At 48.1% G+C, this 15495-nt stretch overlaps 1 protein-coding gene across 1 annotated transcript in view; it reads left to right on the plus strand.

Annotated features, from left to right (window-relative positions):
• Positions 1-15058, plus strand: part of LOC104384645 (transmembrane channel-like protein 2) — a 93539-nt gene extending 78481 nt beyond the window's left edge. Inside the window, 4 exon segments of the mRNA XM_086615171.1 lie at positions 11319-11397; positions 13587-13662; positions 13665-13706; positions 14805-15058. Of these exon segments, the coding sequence (XP_086471297.1) occupies positions 11319-11397; positions 13587-13662; positions 13665-13706; positions 14805-15058 (451 nt within the window).
• Positions 15059-15495: the final 437 nt, after the last annotated feature.

Here is a 15495-nt window from a genome sequence, read left to right on the forward strand (position 1 = left end):
GTTCGGCTGAGGCCAATGGCATGAGCTTCAATAAGGCCAAGTGCAGAGTCCTTAGCTGCTCCTCATAAGTTTTATTTTCCAGCCCCTTGACCAGTTTAGTCGCCCTTCTTTGGACTTGCTCCAGGAGCCCAATATCTCTCTTAAAGCGAGGGGCCCAAAACTGGACACAATATTCCAGGTGTGGCCTCACCAGTGCCGAGTACAGGGGCAGGATCACTTCCCTGCTCCTGCTGGTCACACTATTCTTGATACATGCCAGTATCCCATTGGCCTTTTTGGCCCCCTGGGCACACTGCTGGCTCATATCAAGCTGGTAGACAACAAACACCCCCAGGTCCTTCTCCGCCAGGCAGCTCTCCAGCCACTCTTCCCCGAGCCTATAGCGATGCTTGGGGTTTTTATACCCCAAGTGAAAGACTCTGCACTTGGCCTTATTAAAGCTCATGCCATTGGCCTCAGCCCAACGATCCAGTCTGTTCAAATCCCTCTGAAGGGCCTCCCTACGCTCGAGCAGATTGACACAGCCTCCCAGCTTGGTGTCGTCCGCAAATTTACTGAGGGTACATTCAATCCCCTCATCCAGGTCATTGATAAAGATGTTAAACAGAACCGGACCCAGCACTGAGCCCTGGGGAACCCCACTGGTGACCGGCCTCTAGCCGGATTTAGCCCCATTTACCACCACTCTTTGGGCCCGGCCATCCAGCCAGTTTTTAACCCAAAGGAGGGTGTGCCTATCCAGGCCAGTAGTTATCAGTTTTGCAACCAGAACACTATGAGAAACTGTATCAAAGGCTTTACTGAGGTCAAGGAAAACTACATCCATAGCCCTTCCCTCATCAACCAGGCGGGTCACCGTGTCATAGAAGGTGATCAGGTTTGATTGGCAAGACCTGCCTTTCATAAACCCATGTTGACTGGGCCTGATCACCCGGTTAACCTGTATGTGCTCATTGATAGCACTCAAGATAACCTGTTCCATGACTTTGCCCGTCACCAAGGTCAGACTGACAGGCCTGTTGTTCCCCGGATCCTCCTTCCGTCCTTTTTTGTAAATGGGGGTAACATCCGCCAGCCTGCAGTCCAGCGGAACTTCCCCAGTGAGCCAAGACTGCCCAAAGATAATGGACAGGGGTTTGGCAATGACATCCGCCAGCTCTCTCAGGACTCTCGGGTGGATACGATCTGGCCCCATAGACTTGTGGGCATCCAGCCGATGAAGCAGATCCTTGACCCATTCCTCTTGGATCACAGGAGTTTCGATTTGCTCTCCCTCCCTGCTCTCAGACACCATAGGCCAGCTCACCTGGGAACTACTAACCTTATTATTAAAGACTGAGGCAAAGAAGGCATTAAGGACCTCAGCCTTGTCCTCATCACTAGTGACTAATGTACCCCCTGTGTCCAGTAGGGCCTGGAGGTAATCCTTAGCCCTCCTTTTGTTATTAATGTATTTATAGAAGGACTTTTTGTTGTCCTTTACAGAGCAGGCTAGTCTAAGTTCCAGTTGGGCTTTTGCCCCCCTGATTGTCTTCCTACATGCCCTAACTTCCTCCCTGTATTCCTCCCTGGATGCCTGTCCATTCTTCCAAGACTTATAGACTTCCCTTTTTCTTTTGAGGTGTTCCCAAATCTCCTTTGTCATCCAAGCTGGTTTTCTACCCCTTCAGCTCAATTTCCGGCACACAGGGACAGCTCGCTCCTGTGCCTCCAGAATTTCCTTTTTGAGTAGTAACCATCCCTCCTGCACCCTCTTACCCTTGAGAGCTGTCTCCCATTGGACTTTATTAACCAGACTTCTAAACAGTCTTCTAACTTGTGCAGACAGATCCTACGCTTAGAAGAATCAGATCAGATACACACAGGAGACAAGTCTCACGCTACATCCCTACTACACCCAAGCATATTACTGAGTAATTAGCTCTGTTCCTCCAGGCTTCACAGCAGCACTAGCAGGTGCCACCACAAGCACGAGACAGAGACTGCAGAACTAATCCACCCCACACCCCAACTGGATGACCTTTAAAGATGGGCTGCAGGCCAGACTTCTGAGGCTTTGATGTAACCCAAAAAAAGAAAAAAAAAAAAGGTGGTGGGAGAGCAATAGACCTTTGAAAAAAATGTTTTTTCAGTGACAGTCTCCTGCCCTTTCCTCTGCTGACAGCTGGGACAGGGAACACTGCAAATTATCTGCTGAAGAGACAACTTTTATCACCCCTTGAGGCACCATTTTGTCTCTGCCCTGATCCCCTCTGCAAACTGACAGATATCCTATGTTCATATTACCTAAAATCCTTGTTTCCCACCCAGATACACTGCCTATGTGGCCTTTGAGGTTATTAGATATTTGTGATTTCCAGTTGTTCAGCTACCAAGAGAATCACAGTCCTAAAAGAGCAGGTGCCCCCATGGTGCCTGGACAAGTCAGACCTACAGCCCCTTGGCAGTAGCTCTCGTGTGCCCCGAGAACATCAAGTGCCTTGCAGAATCACTGCTCACTACATGCATGCAAAATTATAGCCACCCTACAAGGACGTTTCCTAAGGCTTGGGTCCTTTTCTTGTCTCAGAAACCTTACAACTCAGGGACTAAAATTTAGCACACCATCTTTGTGCGCCTACAAAAATGACCTAAATAAACAGGGAGAGAGAATCTAATTATCTCAATTAAAATTTTGTCAGAAGAGCAATACAACACTTTTGGCTTACCGACCTGTCACTGGTGGCTACCAGTGGCCAGAAACGTAGGTTTACATATCTTTAACTACTTTCTGGAGAAAATGCTGAAAGATAGAAATGCATGGTAATAGCCTGTCCCACAGAGGGAGAAGGGTTTTGGGAAGGGAGTTGGCAGGGCTCATAGACAGAGCTTTAAACTAGGTATGAAAGGGGGTGGGGGTGAAATCAGGATCACTGGAAGGGAGATGGAATGCAGTACGCCAGTGCTTGTGGGGGAGGAATGCACTAGCAAGATCGTGCAGTCTTGTGAATTAGAAAGAGACTAAGGTGTCATGCCGGGTTGCAGACGGAGCACAGGGGTTGTTGAGGGGTTGGTTACTGTGGAAACATCTGAGCATCATCAGGGGGCTCCAGGTACCTCATCAGGGACCCAACTCCAATGCCTCTATATGAATGCCTGCAGCTTGGGCAATAAACAAGAGGAGCTGGAGATGCTTGTGAGCCTGCAGTGCTATGACCTGATCGGCATCACAGAGACATGGTGGAATGACTCCTGCGATTGGTGTGTTGGACTAGAGGGGTATAAACTGTTCAGGAAGGACAGGCAGGGGAGACGAGGAGGGGTGTTGCCCTCTATGTCAACGAATGGCTAGAATGCATGGAGCTCCACCTGGCAAGTGATGACGAAAGAACCGAGTGCCTGTGGGTCAGGGTGAAAGGAAGGGTAGGAGACTTTACAGTGTGGGTGTGCTACAGACCACCCAATCAGGAAGACCAAGTGGATGAGGCCCTACATAGGCAGATAGGAGTTGCTGCTCATTCACAAGCCCTGGTCCTCATGGGGGATTTTAACCACCCTGACATCAGTTGGAAAAACAACACAGCAGGGAACAAGCAATCCAGAGGATTCCTGGAATGCATTAATGATAACTTCCTTATCCAAGTGATAGAGGAACCAACAAGGAGAGGTGCCATGTTAGACCTCGTTCTCGTCAATAGGAAAGGGCTGGTAGGTAATGTTGAACTCGTGGGTAGCCTTGGCTGCAGTGACCATGAGATGGTGGAGTTTGAGGTCCTAAGGGCAGCTAAGAGAGGGAAGCTCAGCAAGCTTGAAATCCTCGATTTCAGAAGAGCTGACTTTCACCGCTTCAGGAACCTCCTTGGTAGTGTGCCATGGGATAAAGCCCTGGAGGGACTGGGAGCCCAAGATTGCTGGTTGAATTTCAAAGATCATCTCCTTCAAGTTCAAAGGCATTGCATCCCTAAAGGAAGAAATCGGGCAAAAACACCAGGAGACCTATATGGATAAACAAAGAAATCCTGGCTAAAATCAAATACAAAAGGGGAATACACAAAGCATGGAAGCAGGGACTGGTAACCTGGGATGAGTACAAGGAAGTTGCTCGTGTACTCAGAGACCAGGTTAGAAAAGCTAAGGCCCTGACAGAGTCAAATCTGGCCAGCGATATTAGAAATAACAGAAAAGGATTTTATAGGTATGCGAGAGAAAAAAATTAAAACAAGAGAGAATGTGGGGCCTCTCCGGAAGAATGCAGGTGACCTGGTTACTGAGGACGTGGAGAAGGCTGAAATATTCAACAAGTTTTTTGCCTCAGTCTTCACTGGCAACCACTCAAATCACACCACCCAAATCACAGAGAATGTTGGCTGGGTCTGGGAGAGTGAAGAACCACCCAGGGTAGGAGCAGATCAGGTCCGGGAACACCTAGAGAACCTGAAGGTGCACAAGTCCATGGGACCTGATGAGATACATCCACGGGTCCTGAAGGAACTGTCGGCTGAAGTTACTAGGCCACTAGCCATTATATTTGAGAGGTCCTGACAGTCTGGTGAGGTTCCTACAGATTGGAAAAGGGTGAACATAACCCCCATCTTTAAAAAGGGACTAAGGAAAACCCGGGAAACTACAGACCAGTCAGCCTTACCCTCTGTGCCAGGTAAAATCATGGAACAGATTCTCCTGGTAGCTGTACTAAGGCACATAAAAAATAACCAAGTGGTTGGTGACAGCCAACATGGCTTCACTAGGGGCAAGTCGTGCCTGACTAATTTAGAGGCCTTCTACGACAAAGCTACAGCACTGGTTGACATGTGGGCAGAGAATGGATTGAGAGCAGCCCTGAAGAAAAGGACTTGGGAGTGCTGGTGCATGAGAAGCTCAACACGAGCCAGCAATGTGCGCTGGCAGCCCAGAAAGCCAACTGCATCCTGGGCTATATCAAAAGGAGCATGGCCAGCAGGTCAAGGGAGGTGATTCTGCCCCTCTACTCTGCTCTCATGAGACCCCACCTGGAATGCTGCGTTCAGCTCTGGAGTCCTGAGCACAAGAAGGATATGGAGCTGCTGGAGCGAGTCCAGAGGAGGGCCACAAAAATGATCCGAGGGCTGGAACACCTCTGCTATGAAGACAGGCTGAGAGAGTTGGGGCTGTTCAGCCTGGAGAAGAGAAGGCTCCGGGGTGATCTTCTAGCAGCCTTCCAGTACTTAAAGGAGGCCTACAGGAAAGCTGGAGAGGGACTTTTTACAAGGGCGTGTAGTGATAGGACAAGGGGCAATGTCTTTAAACTGAAAGAGGGGAGATTTCGATCAGATATAAGGAAGAAATTTTTCACTCAGAGGGTGGTGAGGTACTGGAACAGGTTGCCCAGAGAAGCTATAGATGCCCCATCCCTGGAGGTGTTCAAGGCCAGGTTGGATGAGGCTTTGGGCAACCTGGTGTAGTGGAGGGTTTCCCTGCCCATGGCAGGGGGGTTGGAACTAGGTGATCTTTGAGGTCCCTTCCAACCCTAACCATTCTATGATTCTATGATTGTATAGGTAAAGCAACAGATGTCATTTTCCTGGACTTGTGCAAGGTGTTTGACGCTGTCCCACATGATGACATCCTTGTCTCTAAAATGGTGAGACACGGATTTGACAGATGGACCACTCAGTGGATAAAGAACTGGCTGGATGGTCGCACTCAAAGAGTTGTGGTCAATGGTGTGATGTCTACATGGAGACCAGTGTCAAGCGGTGTTCCTCAGGGGTCTGTTCTGGGTCCAGTGCTGTTCAACATCTTTGTCAGCGACATAGATGACGGCACTGAGTGTACCCTCAGTAAGTTTGCCGATGACACCATGCTGTGTGGTGCTGTGGACTCACTTGGCGGAAGAGATGCCATCCAGAGGGATGTTGATAGGCTTGAGAAATGGGCCAGTGCTAACTGCATGAGCTTCAACAAGTCAAAATGCAAGATCCTTCACCTGGGTCAGGCCAATCCTAGGCACAAATACAAACTGGGCACAGAGTGGGTTGAGAGTAGCCCTGAAGAGAAGGATTTGGGGGTGTTTATACATGAGAAACTCAACATGAGCCAGCAGTGTGCTCATGCAGCCAACCACATCCTGGGATATATCAAGAGAAGCGTGGTCAGCAGGTCAAGAGAGGTGATTCTCCCTCTTTACTCTGCTCTTGTGAGAGCACACCTCGAATACTATGTCCAGTTCTGGTGTCCCCACCATAAGAGAGACATAGATCTGTTGGAGCATGTTCAGAGGAAGGCCACAAAGATGATCGAGGGGCTGGAGCACCTCTGCTACGAGGACAGGTTGCAGGAGCTGGGATTGTTCAGCCTTGAAAAGAGAAGACTTCAGGGGGACCTAATAGCTGCCTTCCAATACCTGAAGGGAACCTACAGGAAAGCTGGGGAGGGACTTTTTACAAGAGTGTCCACCGATAGGACAAGGGGAAATGGGTTTAAGTTGAAGAAGAACAGATTTAGATTAGACCTTAGGAAGAAGTTCTTCAGTACGAGGGTGGTAAGACTTTGGAATAAATTGCCCAGAGAAGTTGTGGATGCCCCCTCCCTGGAGGTGTTCAAGGGCAAGTTGGACAGAGCCTTGAGTAGCCTGATCTAGTTGAGAGGCATCCCTGCCCATGACAGGGAGGTTGAATTAGATGATCTCTAAGGTCCCTTCCAGCCTATGCCATTCTATGATTCTATGATAAATCATATATAAGTCCTCATTTTCTTGCCTTCTCCCTGAAAGTCTTCAGCTTCTGCTGCAACTTCTGCTGCAGTGCAGAGGTAGACAGGGTCAAGCTGGAGCTAGTCCTTATGCTGATTCCCATCCAGCTTGCCAAGAGATAAAAACCAGGGAAATGCAACCGCTGGAGGAAGTTGCATTTGGTCCTGATGAGCAGAGAGCCAGCAGCTCTCACAGTAGCAGGCAAGGCAACCTACACTGCAGCCTAAGTAACAAATAGACTCTACAGATGGCAACAGGTGGATCATAAATGGACAGTGTTGATTTTGATGGCAGATACTTAAAAAGTGTGTTTTCCGCTTCTGTGGACTGAATTAAATGATTTCATCCAGCCATGACAACCCCCTCTTTTTTTCCAGGTCCAATCCAAAATGTCTCTTCTATTTATTTCTGTTCTTGGCTTCTGGTCCCAGACAATGATGTGGTCCAGCAGGTGACACAAGTGTTAAACTTACTGTCATGTTTCTAGCTGCCTGAGGACAAGTGAAAGAGGAAACAGCAAGAAGAAGCAGAGATACTTTGCATGTAGGCATATAACCTAATCCCATTTGGACCAGGAGCAGGATTTCAAGCCATGGCTTGCAGAGCTTCCTGGCAGAAGCCAGAAGCACCTTACTGCATTAAACGGAAGGAGAAAAAGATTAAAACTACTGCACAGGCTAGAGGACAGTGACCCACACTCTCTCTCCAGCTCTTGGAGAGCTGTAAATCAGAGAAGAGGGATGCTAAGGCCACGCAGCATCCATGCTAAGCAGCTCAAGCACGAGGGTGCCCTAGGCTCATTTTAGAGGCAGGTTGATCTAAAGCACCCCATGAGAAGCTGGTAAACTCCATTTGCTAGTGCTTACTTGAGTTCCCAGCAAAGTTTACAGCTCCTCACGCTGCTGGTCACAGTCAGACCAGAACATGGCTTTGCTCTGCCTTTTCTGGGAACTGGCTGTCATAGTTTAGGCCGCTCCGGCAACTAAACTCCACACAGCCACTCACTCACTCCTCCCCTCAGTGAAGTGGAGAGGAGAGAGAAAAAAAAAAAAGATGACACAGGGTCCAGACAAGAACAAAGAGGGAGCACCCACCAACCATGTTGTTTGCAAAACAGACTCGGCTTGGGAAATGAAACAATTCAACTTACTAACAGTTACTTGAGAGCATAAAGAGAAACATTAACAGTTACTTGAGAGGATAAAGAGAAAACAAAGCCAGATCTTAAAAACAATACCTTCTCCCCGCCTTTCCTTTTCTAACGGCTCTACCTCCTCCCCCAGCTGCGCAGGGGGACAGGGAATGAGAGAGTGCAGGTCAGTTCATCCCATGTTGTTCCTGCCACTTCTTTTCTTAAAGGAGGACTCCTTACACACTTTTCCCTTGCCCCAGTGGAGCCCCTACTCACCAGGCAATCCAGAGACTTCTCTTGCATGAGTCCTACCCACAGGATGCAATCCTTACCCATCAGATTGCTCCAGTGAGGGCTTTTACCACAGTCACGGATTCTTCGGGAGTTGTTGCCACTCGTTCCGGCATGGGTCATCACACGGACTTTAGATGCTTCTCTACCTTGTCGTGCGTCCCGTTCTCCACGACCTCTCTCAGGCTCAGTCATCTCTTCTATAACATGGGCTTCTCCACGGGCTGCGAGTGGGTCTCTGCTCCACCAAGTCTGTCCTGGCTGCAGGGGGGCCACCTGCCATCTCACCACTGGTTGCAAGGGAAACTCAGCTCCAGCACACCTCGTCCTGTTTCATCCTCACTGACTCGGTTCCAAAAACAGGGAAGTCACAGGGAGCAAATCCCCTCTCCTGCTACCAGAACCCCTTCACACAAACCCAGCACACTGGCACTAGCAGTGTGAATCAGGAATTCAACAGCAAACCCAGCACACCTGTAGGACCTGACCAGGACACTGGCATACACCCAGGATGCTTCAGCATTGCAGAGTCTTGACCTGAATAACCCAGTCCAAATCTACCTGACTACCTGCAGATTTGGACTGCAGCAAAGGCATCTCCCCCAAATCCCCTTTCTGTGGCACTATCCCTTTCCCCTCTCCCTCCCAAGACGCCTTAATGGCAGCTCAGTCTTGGACAAACTCAACTTCCCTTGAACTATAAACCTGAAATAAACCGAGGACAGAGGAAACTCAGGCTCAGCCTGCAGAGGTAGTGGGGTCTTATCTCCCAAACGCTGTTTGGGAGAGGGACCTGGTGAGTTCACACCCTTCCCATCAACACCCCGTTAAACACAGGAGAGTCAGCAGGGGAAGAAGGGGTGGTGGCTGGAGGCAGTGCTGGCCAATAACACAGAGGGCAAGAAGGGACTGAAAAAGGAGCAGGAATGGATTTGCTCAGTGGCTTAATGAACTTGAGAAGGCAGCTCAGAAACAGAGTGCCTGGCATCCCAGGTGGCTTTGAATAGGCAGATGCAGTTATCTGTACGAATAACCGGTGCTCCAGGCACTTACATGCTGGCTGGTCACAACAAAAACGGCAAAGCAGCAACAAAGCTCTGGATTACAAAGCAATATATTTCCTAGACAATGAGTTTGACAACTTAGAAGAAATAAAATTATTGCATCCTTGGAGGAGATCAAAAATTTGCAAACTCACCAAGTTTTGCTTTAATACTAAGCAAAAGGAAGCAAAGGTGTTTCCTCCAGACAGACCCCTGCAAAAAGCCTCAAGAAAGGCCATCCAAAGTAGCCCCTTGTTGTGGGTTAGGCCGCTCCCCCCACAGTCGTTGACTCACCCTCCCCCAGTCCCAGGGATGAGGGAGAGAATTAAAGGATAATGGGATACCTGTGGGTTGAGATAAGAACAATTTAATACAGATGATTTAATACACAGTGTAGATGCTCACCACCCTCTCCTATGAGAAGCCCGTCTCATCCCAAAGCTGCAAATCCAGACGAACGCAAGGCCCCGAAATAGAGAGGGGCAGAGAGAGAGATAGTAACTCAGAGTGAGAGTACTGGCAGAGAGAGAAAAAACAACAACAAAAAAAACCAATAGAGCAAAAGCGCAGCAAGCGCAAAAGAGTAAAAGCGGCAAAAAAAGCCAAGCGCAAAAGCCCTTCTGTCCGGCTGTCCCTCACTTTTATACTGGCATGATGCTGCACAATATGGAATACTAATTGGTCAGTTTGGCCCTCAATCTTAAGTTCCACCACAAACCACAAGGGGGAATCGTGGCCCCCTTGTCCCAGTTATGCTTCCCCCTTATCCCGCCGTGCTTCTTCACTCCAGCACACTGAAAGTCCTTGGAGTCTCACGTCCAACCACAAACATCAACTTGCTATCACCATTCTTCTCAGAGCGAGCCTCTGAGTAAAATCAAAACACGGAGCTCTTCTAGCTGCTAAAAAGAAGAGCTAACTCTGTCCCAGCTAAAACCCAGGACACCCTCCTGATCTCCCACCTGGAGACGTGCCAGTACATGGTACCTTGCTAGGCTTAGAGTCAGGCACTCTGCTGAAAAAAATACTCAAGCCTGGTTTGAGGATGCTGAACCTGGCCTGGAGCCACACAAGCAGATTATGAACTGTCAGGAATTCCTTTTTTTTTTTTTTTTTTCCTTCCCTTCAGTCTGCCTTCCCTCCCCCTCCTTTTTTTCTTTTTTTTTCCCTTTACAAGAGACCTTTCCTACTCTACTTTAAAAAAAAAAAAATTATAGTGATAAACTGAATGGCTGGTGCTTTTCCTGGGAACGGCTTGGAGTTGCTGAGCAGATGATGTTTATAATTTAGAAGAATAAAGCACTCTACAAAAGCAGGAGGAGGTATTTTGACAAACAAAACATTACTAGCTGCAAGCGGGCAGCGGCGGTCAGACAGCCCCAGACTCTCGGGCGTGTTTGAAAACACGTGCCTCACCGTGCGCCAAAGGCTGGCTGCCAGCACGCCCTCTTCCCAGCACACTCGCCTTTCGGTTCCCTCCAGTTGGCTTGTTTTTCCCTGGGCTTTGGCGTGCCCTTTTGCAGGAGAAGAGATCGAAACAGAAGCCAGTGCCTCTGCTTCGACCCAGGTCGTGCTCGTGTCTCTGCAGCCTCAGTGGGGCTACAGGAGGCAGCTGGTTCTTGCCAAGGAGGAAGGTGGACTGTGCCTTGAGGACTGTTGCCTGCCACTATTCTCCTTGATTTCTAGTTGTTTTTTTTTTTTTCTAAGTTCCCTGTGTGATCTGATGTCTGTTTTGGTTTTCTTTTGAGCCACAGCAGAAAGCCACGTGTTTACCAGCTTAGGTTGGGTTATCACCCAGGTAGTGCATTGAATGGGCTCACCACCAAGGAAAGAGCCAAGGGCCAAAGCTAGGGCAAAGGAGGCAGAGAAAGCCTATGGCCAGCCAAGGTGAAGAAGGAGGGTAGGATGGTCATTTCTCTTACTGTTTGAGCAGAAGTGAGCTACTGGACTGGCTCAGCCGTCTTACCTGATCATGCCACGAGGCACCCTGAATATTTTCCTAAGCCTTGAGCCTCTAAAGGCTGTTTGGAGACAGCTGGTGGGAAATGCAGTGTTAGAAGGTACACAAAAACTAAATGTTCCCTCCCTGTGAAAATTTTTCTCCTCTGATCCCTCACTACAGCAAACGTGTCTCTTTTTGTAGCTCCGCCATCTACTACCTAAATGCTGTGGCTGAAGCGTACCAGCGCGCCAATGCAGAGCTGAAGAAGAAAATGCAAATGGTAAGTATTGATCTGGCAAAGCCATCTTTGAAACACCATATACTTCAAGTTTGACGTGCAAAGTATGCTTTTAAATTGCTCTTCGCTTCTGAACACATTAGTGACACAAGGGGAAGATACATTTCATGTTTCTTCAGTCCTCTCTGGGCTAACTGCAGAGAGTGGTCACATCCCTTAATAGGCTGCTATTTCATATATCAAAACTACAGTGAGTTTTCCCATAAACTGTACTTTCCACCTACAAAAATAAGTTACCTCAAAGTTCAAGTAATGTTTGGAGCCTGAGATTTCCCAGGGACAATGATAAGCCACAGCTAGATTTTGTACAAGCTGAAGAGCAAAGACCAATAAATAACACGCATAGCAATAACATTTTTTTACCATTAATTCTCAAAGCACTTTACAAAGGAGGCTGGTGCCTGTCTCTGCTGTGCTGATGGGACACAAGCAAGATACAGACAGATGAAATGACTCAATTAGCAGGGGTAGAATTTAGACCTTAGGATATCCAGAACTGGGAGAGGTTGCAACAGCAGAGGACCATAACGCAGGGACCCAAGCTGATATGATTAGGTCAGTCAGCAGAGTATCTGCAAAAGCACAGCTCTGCTCAGATAATGAATCTTAATGAGAAACAGCAAAGACGTCCTGCTACCAGGGTCTGTGCTGGTCTGACAGATCAGTTTCCCCCAGAGCTTTCTGGTGGGTATCTAGCCCAGTGTTGTTTTGTATTACAGATACGTCCAAAGTATAGAGCTTTGCATCAAGAGAGGATATGATGCCCATCAAAGGATCGGTATCAGCCAGTTTATTGGTACAGGGCAGGATCCAAGCCAGGGAGCAGTATGCCACATCAAGCAACAATTGCATAAAGCAGAAACTGGTCCAACATTAAAAGCGGAGGATGTGAGCACTGAGAAACAAGACTCCATAAATTACATCTGAATGCTCAAACTCAGAACTGATCACTCATGCACATGGCTTAACAAAACTAGGATCTTGGCACACCAGGGCCTCCTCAAGTATTGGAAATAGTTGAACACATGCTACAGCCACAGTTGAACTTAGGGGCACAGTAGTCTATTTCACGCTGCATAATCCAGTTGTGACCAGGTTTAAGGGAGCACAAAACCCCCATAGAGGGGTCAACAAGCAGGGCCCCGCAATACACAAAGGAACAGAAACATCTCCAGACCAGAACCTGCCTTTGCATGGACCTTACGTATCTTTGTCCCACAGGTACATGTAAGGTTTGCTGAGGCAGCCAAGCCTGGTGAGAGGAGGATATGCACGGCAGGGCAGGGGGAAAGGCAGGACATCAGCACAGCCCCAATGCTTAGGGAGCAAGGGAATGGGAGCTTGCCTGGTCACCACAGGAGTGGTCAGCAGTTGGAGCTCACCAGAGACCCCTGCAAATGACATGCTGAGCTTAGAGAGTATCTGCCGTGGCAGATCTCCCAAAGTCTGCTAGATTTGCCAAATGGATGGAGGCTGCTCTGGGGTTGAGATCTCTCAGTCTTAGCAAGGACACGAGCTGCCTTGTATTCCATGGCTCCAGCACACAACTCCCTCCATAACAGATCCCGCTTTTGGGAGGAGGGATGGAGCTGGAGTGGGGTCCATCGAAGCTTTCTCTCTGCAGAAGAGAGGGCAGCCTCTCCCTTCCCCATCCATTAGGTTTGTCCTGAGCTTGAAAAAGCCCCTGGGTATTTTCCTCTCTCTGCCATCCAGAAGAAATTCTTTTGAAGACCTAAATGTACACAAGTAAACCAAAGACATCCCTACAGCCACCCCCATGCTGCCATGCCTTCCTCCTCTTTCTCTGGTATTTATCACTGACACCCTCCCTCCAAGAGGTCCACATTTAAAACAAACCAAAATCCCAGAGGGGGTAGATTAGCAGCTGCAGAAACACACAGACAGCCTGGTAGATGTAAACCACATTTACCAGCAAGTGCTTTGCTCTAACAAGGGCAGAGCAATCGCTTCCCAGGCTCAGTCCTGTTTGAGATACACTTTCTTTCCACAAGACCTTGTTCACTAGACCAAGATTCAGCAACACTGAACTTGGCAAAGAGATGACATTCATACCAATGCACACATAGCCAGGTCAACCATGACACCCAGGCCACCATTTCACAGATTACGTCTGCAGTTTCAAACTAAATCTGAGCTTCTTATTGATGCAGCAACGCGAAGAAGAGCAAAACAAGAGAAACAACAAAACCAGCACTAACCCCATGCTGCAAGATCTGGAGGATTTACTACACCAAGTACAAAGAGCGAAAGTCACCCCAAACAAGCAGAAGGTAAAAACTAAACAACCTCCCCTCAACCCTCCTTAAAAGGCTCCTTTTGTCATCAACGATGACTTGGATGGAAGGATTGAGAACTGGGGGGATGATACACATTCGCAAGGGATCGGAAGAGTATAGCACAGATTTTGTCCCCTTACAGAAGCCACCTGCCAATTGGACATGCAGGAAGGGCATTTTTTAGACTGGATTATGTCTCACAGGCTTACCGCAGTGTGGGAATTGTAATCCAAAGTTATGACTCAAATCGCAGCTATCAACCACGCTCATCATGAAGCCAACAATTCATTCCAGGAACAATGCTGAAACCCCAGACACAGACTTTTTCCAAATTGAGGTTTTCATTGAAAAATTCATTATGAATGAGGCAAAAGCTTTTTTCAGAACTGCATCAGTCTTATGGGCAAATAAATGCATACAGTAAGCTTTTGCTGAGGGGTCCCTAGCTGGGCAGAACATGTGGGAGGAGACATTGGCATCAGGGTATGGGCACTCCTGAGGAAGACATCCTCCAGTCTCAGTCTGAGCCAACCCTTTAGGGACCACCAGACCCTCCTGCTTTCATTTCTGACAAACAGTGCAACACATGTGAAAGACTATGAGTTTATCCTGATGCAGGTGAGAAACGCAGATTAGTCACCATAACCCTCTCACATTTAGATAGGTTGTTTCTTGTAGAGGCCAAGACAAGCTGAAAAGTTCAGGCCAACTCAATAAAGATTCCTCCCAGAGCAGACCCACGACCTTCCTTAAATGGAAATAGCGATGGCAGTATAATGGGTGCATTGAAAATAAAGACTCCAATCAGTAATTATCCATGACCATCACAAGGTTAGATGTGTACCAGCCATGGCTGGTAGGACTATCATGTCTATAAACGCATGAGTAAGAACCTGCAAAGAGGATCGGGCAGCAGAACACACATCATGTGGCTGTTGGTCAGGGGCTCCCAGTGTTATTTGTGTTTGAGTGAAGAAACCATAAACCCCCAGATATTTGGGTTATTGCACGTAGAAGAAACAGCAGCCACTGGGGAGAGGAAGAAAGGCAGTGTTTACTCTCAAGAAAATAACATTCATAATCTTGCTCTAGACAAGAACATAGACTCTCCTAATAGAATCAGTCCTGTTGGGAAACAAGGCAAAGCATCAGCCCTGGAAGGCAGACCCATGACTGGTGGGAGAGGAGCAGCATTCACACTGCCGCTGCACGTGTTTGCGTCACAGCCTCCAACACTGGGTGTCCGGGCACCTTACCCCAGCCAGCCCAGGCCAAGGGGCCACCCACTGGGACCGGTTCCTGGAAGGGGGAGAGGGCAGCCACGCTACTCACATGCTGCTCAATAAGCTCAGCAGTTTCTTCCGTTTAACATTAAAATAGAGGTGCTGCATGAACTATTGTAGTTTTAGCAGGAAATAGTTACTCATGATGATCTGTATCTACCCAACACTGACCATCTAAAGCAGCTTTGTTTAGAAGCTCAGCAGTACTTTGAAGTTGTAACTGGCAACAGCTGTGCTGATTTTGATCACAAAGGAAACAGGAGGCAGTCGGGATGAAAATCATTGCTAAACGATGACATTCAGGACACAGCCCTGTGGCCACTAACGGTGGCATTGTGAGCTTCATCTGTGCTGTGAGTGCTTCTCAGTCACTTCAAAGGCTTCTTCAGTTAATAAAAATAGTGTGAGTTTACCTGTCATTTCAACAAAGGGGTGGGGCTTTTGCTGTCCCTCTACCTGAGGAATTAAGTATTCTTTAAAAAAAGTGAGTGTCCCTGTCC

Source organism: Tauraco erythrolophus, chromosome 7, assembly GCF_009769465.1.
Source record: "Tauraco erythrolophus isolate bTauEry1 chromosome 7, bTauEry1.pri, whole genome shotgun sequence".
In the NCBI taxonomy this organism is placed as follows: domain Eukaryota; kingdom Metazoa; phylum Chordata; class Aves; order Musophagiformes; family Musophagidae; genus Tauraco; species Tauraco erythrolophus.